The 12,221-nt window shown below is 53.5% G+C and overlaps 1 protein-coding gene across 2 annotated transcripts in view; it reads left to right on the top strand.

Annotated features, from left to right (window-relative positions):
• The window catches only part of IGF2R (insulin like growth factor 2 receptor), a 97,428-nt gene extending 86,875 nt beyond the window's left edge, over positions 1-10,553 (top strand). The window contains exons 42-48 of one of the 2 annotated variants that reach the window (XM_028103413.2): positions 173-287; positions 1,654-1,800; positions 2,351-2,538; positions 4,486-4,672; positions 6,905-7,057; positions 7,943-8,012; positions 8,720-10,553. In XM_028103413.2, the coding sequence (XP_027959214.1) occupies positions 173-287; positions 1,654-1,800; positions 2,351-2,538; positions 4,486-4,672; positions 6,905-7,057; positions 7,943-8,012; positions 8,720-9,136 (1,277 nt within the window). In that variant the 3' untranslated portion in view covers positions 9,137-10,553. Of the gene's footprint in view, positions 1-172; positions 288-1,653; positions 1,801-2,350; positions 2,539-4,485; positions 4,673-6,904; positions 7,058-7,942; positions 8,013-8,695 lie in introns of both variants that reach the window. The other variant, XM_088023809.1, reaches the window with a different exon arrangement.
• Positions 10,554-12,221: the final 1,668 nt, after the last annotated feature.

The following is a 12,221-nucleotide window of genomic DNA, read 5'->3' as shown; positions in this document are numbered from 1 at the left end:
GTGGTACAGACCCGGAGGCGGTCACCGAGCTTGGCATGCTGAGAACCTGAGACTGAAGACTTAGGAGTCTTGAGAGAGCCAAACATTTGTTCTGTCTTGGCTTTTAACATAGATGTTGACTTGTGACGCTGAAGCTTTTTATAACCACAAATCCATCCTTTGTGTGTTTCAGATGACAAAGTCATCATAACTTATTCAAAAGGTTATCAGTGTGGGGAGAATAAGACGGCATCTGCCGTCATAGAGTTGACCTGTGCAAAGACTGTGGGCAGACCTTCGTTCATGAGGTGAGAGGGTTGGGGCCTGCACGGGAAGCTGTGGAGAGCAGGGACTGGGGGCTCACCAGCATCTCTCCCCCTGGTTTTCACTTTCAGGTGTGTGGATGGGTGTGCAGGGAGAGGGTGTTTGTGTGGCCACTGAGACTTGGGACCTGGGGAGGGGGCCGGGCCTGTTAATTGTCCTAGAGTGTGCGGGGCTGCCCCGCACAGGGAGGGATTTCCTGGAAAAGGGGCCCGACCCACGGTCACTTGACTAAAGCGACAATGTCAAGTGATGTTTCACTGGCCTCTGCCTTCGACATCATTGTAGAACCAAAGGGGCAGCGGTTGGTGCCGCCCAGGGCCAGCTGTTCAAGTGGCCTGAGACCCACCGAGCTGGTGGGGCTGGCACCTGGGGTGCTCTTGGATCACCCTAGAATTTTCCAGGCAACTCTGTATCTAGTGCTAGGAGGAGTTTGGCCAACAGAGGGAGCATACGAGCTGCTGTTTCCCAACCGGTGATTCTTCCAGAAGCTGGGCTGGAATTTCTGGGGAGACCTGGGAATTGTCTGAGGATTTAAATCAATGTAGGAGTCAGAAAAGCTTATAAAATAAAGTTCAAAAATTTGGGAGCAAATTTTTCCAGCTTTTAGATGTTGCACTGTTTTTCTTTTTCTTTCTTTCTTTTTTTTTTTTTTTTGAAGATTTTATTTATTTGAGAGAGAGAGAGGGGTGGGGGCTGGCAGAAGCAGACTCCCCACTGAGCAGAGAGTCTGACACAGGGCTCCATCCCAGGACCCCAGGATCCTGACCCGAGCTGAAGGCAGACGCTCAACTGACTAGCCACCCAGGCGCCCCTAGATGTCGCAGAGTTTCTTAATTAAAAAAACAAAACAAAACAGTGGGGCGCCTGGGTGGCTTAGTCATTAAGCGTCTGCCTTCGGCTCAGGTCATGATCCCAGGGTCCTGGGATTGAGCCCCGCATCGGGCTCCCTGCTCGGCGGGAAGCCTGCTTCTCCCTCTCCCTCTCCCCCCGCTTGTGTTCCCTCTCTTGCTGTGTCTCTTTCTGTCAAATAAATAAAATCTTAAAAAAACAAAAAAGACTGTGTTAAACAGTTGCCTGCTTTTTCACGTTGCTGATGTGCTAGGCCATCATCTTCCCTATTATGCTGTTGAGAAAAGTTAGTAATAACCACCCCAGCCAGAGCTGCCAGTGCCCACTGTGGGGGTGGCGAGGGCTTGGCGGTGGTGGGGGGCTTCCGTGGGGACCCAGGGTTCGGCCCGTATGGAGCCCTGAAAGCCAGTCTTCCAGGTGCAAGAGGCTCTGTGTGGCCGCGGCCCCACGCCGTGCCGAGCCTGGCTGGCCGTGACCGCGGTCCTCACCTGCTCCCTCCAGGTTCGACATCGACAGCTGCACTTACTACTTCAGCTGGGACTCCCGGGCTGCTTGTGCCGTGAAGCCGCAGGAGGTGCAGATGGTGAACGGCACCATCACCAACCCTATAAATGGCAAGAGCTTCAGCCTCGGAGATATTTATTTTAAGTAAGTGGAATATTTTCCTTTTGAGCACTGAAGTGTATTCAAAATGAAACCAGCAATATAGCTCTTTCCCTAGTGGGGCGGGGGGGGGGGGGGGCTGCAAGATGATAAATAGGCGGTGTGTTTTAGTTACTGTTTCTAGGTAGTTGCCATATTTTGCTTAAACCGAGGGAAAGCATTACTCAACCATGAAGTTTTAACACCAAAGATGGTGAATTCTTTTGAGTGTAAAAATAAAGTCTCCCCTTCTCCTCCCCTTCCTGATAATCCCCGGGGGTGGACTACCTGACTTCAGGGATTGGCCAGAGCTGCTGGCCGCACCTGGGGCAGGCTGGGGTGGGCTCGGAGCAGGACGCCACTCAGAGTGCAGGCTGGGGATGCAGGAAGACGATGGAGTGGAAGTTGGTGCCCTCGGGCGTCCTCACGGGCTCCCAGGCGGGCAGAGCCGGATAAGGGCCGTGGCCTGCAGCCCTACAGTTCCCGGGTGTTTGAGTCTCTCGTAAGTGGGTTTCTGGACAGACTAGAGTCACTGCCATCTTTTCTGTCTCTTCAGGCTATTCAGTGCCTCTGGGGACATGAGAACAAATGGGGACAAGTACCTGTATGAAATCCAGCTTTCCTCCATCACAAGCTCCAGAAATCCGGCATGCTCGGGGGCCAATATATGCCAGGTTAAACCAAACGACCAACACTTCAGTAGGAAAGTTGGAACTTCTGACAAAACCAAATACTACGTTCAAGGTAATTGCTTTCTTTCCCTCAGTGTTCCATGTTCAGCTTCTTCAAAGGAGGGACTTTAGAATTTTCATGAAGAAACCCTTCCATTGAAATCCCCGATTTGAAAGCAAGAAGCCTGGTCTGTAGGTCTGTGTCTTGATACACAGTCGTCAAAACGATTGAATAGTGTGTGTGAGACGGGCATTTCACTGTAGGAGAAAGTCACCCCAGTTCCAGATAAACACCTGAAAACCCAAACCTGGTCTCAACCTGAGGTTGTGCAGTGGGGGTGAAGCAGAAGATAAAGTGTGCGTGTCCAAGAATTGCCTTCAATTTGGTTTCGTCATGTTGGTTCTTTACTTGGCAATTTCAGATATTTTTGCAGAAGAGTAAGACATTTTACATTTGTCAAAAGGTTGAAAAGAAAGGATAGATACCCTTTAAAAAGTTAAATATGTTGAAAAACCCAGCCGATTCTGATGTGAAAAGGGCTCCTAGAGATTCCCTGAGAGGAGAAGCAGCTGCTCCCCGAGTGGTAGGAGCCCAGATGTCCGTGCGTCCACACGCAGACGCTGAGCACCAAGTCAGCCTGATTTGCTGTCAGGATTCCACATTATGGAGTAAACTCCCGTGGTTCTCTGTTCTTTTCCAGTAATTCTGAGTTGGATTCACTTGGGTCACATCAGCACATGCATTTATTTATTCGTCGTTCTTTAAACTCCTTTCAGACCTTTTCACTTTCAGTATTCACTAACTCTAGAAAGTCGGTTTAGGGCGCCTGAGTGGCTCAGATGGTTAAGCGTCTGCCTTCGGCTCAGGTCATGATCCCAGGGTCCTGGGATCAAGTCCTGCATTGGGCTCCCTGCTCAGCGGGGAGCCTGCTTCTCCCTCTGCCTCTCTCTCTCTCTGTCTTTTATGAATAAATAAATAAAATCTTTAAAAAAAAGTCAGTTTAGTATTAAGACCACTTTTTGCATTTCATGAAAAAATCAGTTTAAAACTTTTCCCGAGTCTCCACTCATTCCAGAGGGCGAGAGTAGGAAGCCATGGAGCCCCGTCTTGCTGCGATTCGGCTCCCCCATCAGCTGGGGGACGAGCGCCCACATGCCGGCCTGGTGGGTGGTCCATTTGGGTCACGCCTCAGCCAGTTGTGAGTGAGAACTTGTGGGGCCTTCCTGAGCCCAGCCGTAGAGCCTGGGGCTTGGGCTCCCTTTTGTTCGTGAACGTGGCCGCTTTATACACTAAACGCCCTAGCCCTGTAGCAGTGGCTGACTGTGAACTTTCAGCCAGCTGCAGAGTTGGGAGAGGGCAACGTCTGCACACAGCTCCCTCACTTCTCACACCAGCTGCAGGTTTCGGGGAGGTTCCGTCCCCTGAGGTTTGATCATTTGTTAGGACTCAGGACTTATTCTTGCGCTGTTACAGTCACGGTTAAGGATGGAAATTGGCCAAGGGAAAAAGCACATAGGATGGCGTCCAGAAGGGAGCAGGATGTTTCCATCGTCCTCTCCCTCTGGCATGAGGATGGGTTCCATTCCCGGCACCAGTGTGTGACGATACGCACGGAGTCTTGCCAGCCAGGGGAGCTCACCGGCCCCCAGTGTCCCGGGCTCCGTGCGGAGGCTTGTTTAGCTGGTTGGCTGGTTGCCCACTGGGTCCATTTCCGTCTACAGATGCACTGATACTGCGTGGCCATTCCCTGTTCTGAATCCTGTTGTTAGCTGAGGACTGAGGCAGACCTTTTCTGGGACAAGGCTCAGGACTTCCCTGCTCCCTGACGTGAGGCAGGGGCTCTGTAACGTGTGTCGCGCAGCCTGTGAAGAAGCGTGCATGTGGGACCTTTGAAGAAGGCCCTTTACCTATGATTTTAAGTGTGTGCAAACTTTTTTACAGACTGTGGAAAGATGAACTTGGCCCTTTATTGAAATGTTGATGGTAGCATTGCCTGTGTTGTGCCTTCCTTTCCAACAGATGGGGACCTAGATGTGGTGTTTGCCTCATCCTCTAAGTGTGGAAAAGATAAGACGAAGTCTGTGTCTTCCACCATCTTCTTCCACTGCGACCCTTTGGTGAAGGACGGGATCCCCGAGTTCAGCCACGAGACTGCTGACTGCCAGTACCTGTTCTCCTGGTACACCTCTGCCGTGTGTCCTCTGGGGTGAGTACGCTGTCGCGGCATGGGCCGGAGCGCCCTGTCGGCTGCTTTCTGCTCGGGACGCACACTTCCCAGCTGGACCCCAGACCTGCTCCCTCGGAACTTAGCTCAGGCATGTGTTTGGATGTGTTCTCTGCCCCCAGTGCTGTCCTGTGGGAACATCCCAGCGTGTCTGAGAGCCAGAGAGGTAAACCCCATGTAGCTGGCAGCCGGCTCCAGTGGCTGTCCAAGTCGGGCCCTCTCGGGTCCCCCAGGCGCCCATCACCACCATCCGCCACCCCCAGTGCGTCGGCCATCCGCCTGCACGCACGCGCAAGGCCTGAGCGCCCTCACTTTCTTTCCCGGCCTTCCCCAGCCATTTCCCCTCACTGGCTCACCGGAAGTGGCCTCTCTGTCTCATCTTTGTGTTCCAACACGGTTTTCCATGCGTTCTAGTGCAGATTATTACGTGCTAAATGTTATTTTACCTTGAACGAAGTATTGTCTGTGTTTGAAGGAATGAAAACTTGTTCTACAGATTTTGAAAATCAGCTACAGGCCAGGTTTTCATGGGAAGTATGCGTTTCTGTGCTGAGGGCTTTCTGGTGAGGGAAGGGCCATCTGGGCCTCCGCGTGGCCTCAGGGAACCTACCTCTTCTCGGGCCCCACAGCCTTCGTTCCTCTGCCTAGGTCATGGCCGTGTTTGGAGGCCCTCATCTAGAACACAGTGTTACATGTTGCTCTCCTCTTGGATTTGCTTTCTTCCTGTTTCATCCACGTCAGGTTCTTACAGGAGCTTCTCGTTCTCTGTGCTGAGACTGAGATCAGGAGGAAAAGTCCTTCCCTTGCAGTTGTTGGCTTTATGTCCCAGAGAAGGGTGTCTCTGCAGTCCGTAGAAACCGTGCTAGGGACAGTGGGGGGGAGTTCCCGATGCCCTCTATCAGATCTTAAATCAGTATTCACTTTTAAAAAGAGTCCACTACTTTGTCCTGTATTTTCCAGGAACGCGGATGTAAGGCAAGTCTTAGTAAATTTCTAAATGTGGGTGCCATATAAACAACACACACAGTGCAATTAAGTGAAGAACCAGTAACGAGAAATTAACTGAAAAATAAAAACCCATTTGGACACTAAAGCACACTTGAGAATAATTCCTGGCTCACCAGGGAGCCCAGAAGTAGAAACAAGAGCACAGTTAGAAGTGAGTGATGTCATGCAGGCGATGCCTCCGCTGGTCCCGGCTTTCAGGGCAGGGCGTGCGGGGCTGGCCGATGTGCGCCTTGTGGGGCTGTCCCCGCCCGAGCACACAGTGACTGGGAACGCGGAGCTCCTCCTCCTCGTGGTTCGGAACCAGATCGCTTGGCTCCGGCTGAATTTTGATCGACGTGGTTTTCCTTACGTGGTCGGGCCATCGGCTGCCCTCTGACCCAACTTGAACCGAGTGGTTTTCTGAATTTGTAGCATCTTTAGCATCCAGTTCACTGCATGTGTGTGGCCTGTCGCGGTGCCCTCTCCCCTCCCGAGCAGCCCGGATGGTCGCTGTCACTTTGCTGTCTGCTTTCTCGGGGTGGGGAAGAATTGCCGGCAGTGGGTTCTGTCAGCGGAGGCGCGAGGGCCCGAGGGTTCGGAAGTGTCGAGTTATTCCACAAAGGTCTGTTTCTCTGAGCAGAAAGGGAAGTCCGTCCTGGTGCTTCTGGTTTTATATTAGTTAAGTTTACTATTTTCCTTGAATGGTTAAGGTCCTGGAAATACACCGCTGTTCGCCACGTGTGGGTGGGAGTGGTGAAATCTTAGCTGGTTGAAGAGTGGCCATGTTGGTCACCAACCCTGCATCCTGGGAGAAGCAGCCTGGACAGACTATCCGTGTCACACCCCGCGGTGACCTGGGGGGGGGGGAGGGTTCCCTCACCCCTCCCCCACCGACGCACTGACGCCGCCCGAGACAAGATGCAGTGAGGGAGAAGCCTTCCCCGGGCGGCGGTCACTGTTTGGCCCCAGAGAGGAGAGCTGTGGTTCTGGCAGACCAGTGGGGCCAGCTCATCCCTCTCGGCCACTTCCGAGCTGACGGCCGTGCGGTGGGATGAGCCAGGGCTGAGGCTGCGGCCCCGCGTCGCCGCCTTCCACCTGTGCACCGTCCTCCTGCCTGACCTCACCACCCGAGGACTTGGTCCACCGCCGTTCTGCACAGCCTGGGCTGGGGCCGGCGAGCGTTGCCGCTGTGGTGGCACGTGCCTGAGTGAGGTGGCTTCCTTTCAGGGTGGGCCTCGACGGTGACAGCACGGGCGAGGACACGCCAGAGCACACGGGGCTGTCGGAGCGGAGCCAAGCCGTCGGGGCGGTCCTCAGCCTGCTGCTGGTGGCGCTCACTGGCTGTCTGCTGACCCTGCTGCTCTACAAGAAGGAACGGAGGTAAGGGGAGGAAGGCCGCTGGGCCGCAAGGATCTGTGCTTGTGCGTGTGTGCGTGTGCGTGCGCGTGTGCACGCGTGTGCGTGCGTGTGTGTGTGTGAACGGTATGGAGACGGTCTCCGGGGTTGCGTTCTGTAAGTAGCTGTGTTCCTGGGACGAGGTGTCGTGTCGGACCGGCGCCGTGGGGCCCGTCCCAGGCGTGTGAGTCAGTTCCTAGGACGTTGGTCTTTGGTTGTGTCCAGAGATGGACAGAAAATGAACATGTTTTATGAGCAGACGATCAGCTGAGCCCTCTACACTATCCTCCCCTTGCAAAAGTGAGCATTTACGGCATGCCTGCTGTAGGATGCCATCCTCTGGGCTCGTCCCCACATGTGGCTGTCCCTCCAGGAGATTGCCATGTCATGCCTGAGTGAAGCCCTGAGCCCAGGAGCCCTGTGGTGTGGCCAGAGCCGGCGTCCAGAGTCCTGAGTGCAGCCATCCCACCCAGAGAGGCTGGCACGGGAACGAAGAATCAGGGCAGAAGGGCTGGGTACGAGCTGGTCTTGGGTTAGTCGTTGGGCACACGTAATCCAGTGCAGCCTGGGGTGGCGGGGACGTGTGGCCTTGTGGTCACATGGGACAGCGGAAGCACAACTGGTAGGTAACTTGCTCTTGTCTTTGCTAGACCACTGAGGGGTGGAGCAGGTTTCAAAGCCGCTTCTGTCTGGTTCCAGAGTGTTCTTTTCACTGAACTGGTTTATCGCCCCGCTTCCATGGGCTTCCCGTGCCCGTGCCGTGCAGGGCTGTGTCAGTGGGCGCTCGAGGTGTGGGGCTGGGCTGGGGCCGGCCAGCTGGGCCCCCTGTTCTGCTGGTTCCACCCTGCAGTGACTGTGTTCGCCTTCCAGGGAGATCGTGCTGAGCAGGCTGACCAACTGCTGCAGGAGAAGTGCAAACGTGTCCTACAAATACTCGAAGGTAATTTCCGGTCTCCCCTGCCCCCAATATCCAGCTGTCTGTACGGTGGTGACATCAGTCAGTGATAAGACAAATGCCATCATAGGCAATTTGACATACGAAAGGGAAAACATCATCCATTGCTTTTAACCCAAACGCACTTTTTGTTCTCTTTTCCTTCAAGTTTTTCTCGTTGTGGTTTCAGCTGATTTTCTTAGAACACTTCATACTTAAGTTGCTTTTACTTTTTTTGGTTATTTAAAAAAAATTAAAAATGAAAGTTTTTGTGCATATGGCATTTGGATGGTTGCTTTCAGATAAATTTCCCTAAAACAGGCCTTATTTGGCTGAAGGGCTACACATTCTCATGACTTGTGGTACTCCTGCCAAACTGCTTTCTAAAAGGCTTATCTCAGACCATCGCGTCCTTCCTGTGGCTTCTCTTACCGCCCGTCCCCCCCCCCATCTCCCCAGGGCACCTGGCTTGACTAGAGGCCTCTTTCCTGCCCTTGGTGACACTGTGTGCCTTGGTGGGTCTCCTCAGGAGCTGACACTTGCCAGCCCTCCCTTCCTCTCCTGGTGGGGAGCCTGGGAATGTGGTGACCGCAGTGGGTGTGTGTGGGGGGGTCCCCGACTCCGGGGTAGGTTGTGGAAGGGAGGGCCACAGAAGAGCAGAACCGAGTGGGGCCTCCGATGGGCTCCAGGGGGTCCTGCTTTGTCCCTGGCAGGTGAACAAGGAGGAGGAGGCCGATGAGAACGAAACGGAGTGGTTGATGGAAGAGATCCAGGTGCCGACCCCGAGGCCCGGGAAGGAGGGGCAGGAGAATGGCCACGTGGCCACGAAGTGTGTGAAGGCCGAAGCCCTCCCCTCCCTGCGCGCGGATGAGCAGGACAGTGAAGACGAGGTCCTGACCATCCCGGAGCTGAGGGCGCGCTCGGGCGCGGGGCCCGCGGCCGCCAGCCTGCCACACGGGCGCGCCCCGCAGAGGAGGGGGCTTCGGGAGAGCGCAGACGGCGCCGGGGTGCTGCCGCCAGGGGACCGGGCCCGCAGAGGGAAGCCCAGGCCTGTGCCGCCAAAGGCTGCGAGCTCCGGCGGCCTGGCGGCCTTCCACGACGACAGCGACGAGGACCTCTTACACATCTAGCCCCCGGTGCCCCCGGGAGACGCAGGCCGGTGCCAGCAGGCGCCTCCAACCAAATAAGACTGCAGCTCGACGATGCTTCTGTCATTTTTGCCTTTAACAAAAACTGTTTCAAAAGGGAAGAGTTTTTGTGACGGGGGAGAGGGTAAGGAGGTCAGGTTTACGGTCCTCGGAAGGAGGCTCTGCTCCCGTCGCGGGGAGCGGAGCCGGGGCCCTGGGTTTTGTCCCCAGCCCTCACTTAAAAGCGTGGCAGCCGTGCACCTCATACTGTGCACCCGGGCCAGACGCGTCTTGGAACCGAGGGCTGTGTATTCGAGAAAAACCCTTGCTGCTTTAGGCCCTGTAGGGTTTTGACCATTATATTTTAGCATTTAATTCTCTCCTCCTATTTATTGACTTTGACAATTACTCAGGTTTGCAAAAAAGGAAAAAAACAAAAACAAAAAACAAAAAACACACAAAAAAAAACACAAACAACCCCACAGTCTTTTTCCTGACGGCAGGGACAACATAGTGGTTCATCCCTTGTCCGGAGGAGGAGCTGTTGGTGTGCTAGGAAGGTTCCATATGAGATTTTGAACTGGTCAATAATGTATCCTCTAAGTTAGAATGCTCCATTCTGTCCTTCCTTTTTGCTTCCTGTTTCTGAAGGGAACGTGCACGTGCAGGCACACACACGTGCAGGGGTCCCCGAGTGCCTAGGCTTTGGAGGGGGTTCGCCTGTTCTCTGCCTTTAGTCAGTAACGGCTGCAGCTTTTTGCATGACATCCTCAATCCTAGGTGCACAGAGCACATGTATCAGTATTTCTTTCGCCGGCTGGTGAATTCAAACAACCCACCCAAAGATTGATTATTTGTGTGTGTGTGTGAGGATGGAGTTGAGATGTCAGAGAAAATAACTTTTTCCCAGATTTGGGATATAGATCTCACCTCTTCAGGTTCTCATGATACCACCTTTACTGTGCTTATTTTTTTAAGAAAAAAAAAAAAAGTGTTTATCAACCATTCGACCTATAAGAAGCCTTAATTTGCACAGTGCGTGACTTAACAGAAATTGCATGAAAGCCGATGGGCCAGCATTTCGCCCTAGCGTTGCACTTGGGATTCCTGCTCTGGGGGTGCTGGCTCCGCCTCTCAGTGCTGCAGGACGGGAGGGCAGGACCGCTGTCCTTCCCTGGCTGTTGGCACCTTTCTTGAAGTGTTTAATGAATGACTTTTCTCGAATTATAGAATTGTATATAGACTCAGTGGTATTCATGTACTGAAAAGCAAGCTACCCTTGGTTTGTACTCGGTTTGGCTGGCTAATTTGATTTCAACATGAGTGTATTTTTTAAAATTGATTTCTTTTCTCATTTTTTTTCAATCAAATTTACTGTAATATAAAGTATTCAACAATTTCAATAAAAGATAAATTATTAGTCGGGTGTTAACTGCTTTTTCCCCGCCGATGGTGAAAAGTTGCCGAGCCCATTGCCAAGTCTGGCTGCCCGTGTGTTCTGTGAAGTTCCTGAAGAGGTCTGTGCTTGGGTTTCGGCAGCGGGTGGATGGCGGGGGTGGGGGGGGGTCCCTGCTAGCCCTTCGTGAGCAGCACCATGGGTGCTCTCTGGACTCGTTCCTGAGGGCAGGTGCGAACACCTTGCCTGCGTTCGGCTCCCTTGAGGTCTGCTGTCATCCCTCTTTTCGAGAAAATGGACGTCAGGGTATTCCTGGGTTGTCCAAGCGGCCACCTAGGAGTTTGGATTCTGGTGGCGCCGACGAGCATGCTGGTGAGCTGTCCCCATCTCGCACGGGGGTGGTTCCTCTGTATGCTCATCACTCTGACCTGTAATGAGCTTCTGAGATGTTAATGCCATCTTTAATGCCATTTAATGGCATTCTGCTTCATCCGATGAAGGATGAAGCAGAAAGTGACAGTGTCCGCTTAGACATCTTGGAGTCAGCATCCTTCCTTCCCTCCGTCTTGTTTTTTAATTACCCAGTTGGAGTGACTTTTTTTTTCTTTTTAAGAATTTTACAATGTCTCTTCTGAAACAGACACTCAAGTTTTAGAAAAGTGTATGTTATGACCCAGGTGTCGCTGGTCCTCGGGCGTTGTGCCCTCCCCCACTTCCCCCGAAGACACAGGAAGCCCCTCGGTCAGGAGGTCTGGGGGGCCACTTGCGCACACGCCCTGGCCCCGTTGGTGAGCTCGATGGCAGGGGTCTTCGCCTGCACTCTGGGCCGCCTGCTGAGTGCGCAGCTCATGGCCGGGCAGCCGAGGGGGCCAGGTGGCCCGTGTGCTTGAGGGCATTTGCTTGGACTCTTGAGAACCTAGACCATCACTGCCCTGGGTTCTGAAGACAGTCACCGTCCTTGTCAGTTGTTGCTGTAGGTAGTTTTAGGAAAATGTGCCCTGCCCGCGAACAGGAACTATGATGTTTCCAGAGAAGGGATCTTATTGGTAAGACTACAACCCAGATCCTCTGTTTCCTTGAACCAACTTTTTTACGCCCTTTTGTTGGAGACTCTCCAAGAGCGGCAGAGAAGTAGAGTAAGGGGGTGGGGGGCGATAAGCACAGTGGAGGCAAACCTGTGTCAGGGAAATCCATAGTAAAGTAGAAATCTGCTCTTACTAGAACACTTAAAACCAGACGAGCCCTTCAGGAAGGCTGACTGCCGCCTGGGCATTTAAAACAATCTTGTGGGATAATCCAGTCCTTCATGTGAGTGAACTGTTGGGCATGGAGGACTTAATTAAGTCTCTTCTTGGGGATCAGGTCCCTAGGGGGTAGTGAGCATGCTGGGGGCAGGCAGTATGGACGAGGTTAGATTTAAAAGAAATCCCCTTCACCGGCTTCTGAAGCGTACCCACGACTCAGGTGCATTCACAGGGCTTGCTTCTCCAGCTGAGCTTCACTGGCTTGGGGTTGGCCTCGCCCTCGAGCTAGCCTTGCTGTGTGGTCGGGGAGCACGGGGCGAGCAAATGATCCCGGCAGAAAGCAGCCGTGCGGCTGCTATGGGCGCGGGGCTGGCCACCTGGCCGGGCAGTCCTGTGACGCATGTCCAGGCTCGGGCGGGGGCGGCGTTCAGGGCAGATGGAGGAGGTA

Source organism: Eumetopias jubatus, unplaced genomic scaffold, assembly GCF_037043125.1.
Source record: "Eumetopias jubatus isolate StellerSeaLion01/CBP00866 unplaced genomic scaffold, mEumJub1_p1.0 scaffold_6, whole genome shotgun sequence".
NCBI classification, from domain to species: Eukaryota; Metazoa; Chordata; class Mammalia; order Carnivora; family Otariidae; genus Eumetopias; species Eumetopias jubatus.
The sequence above is the reverse complement of the archived record's forward strand: the minus strand, read 5'-3'. Positions and strand labels throughout refer to the sequence as shown.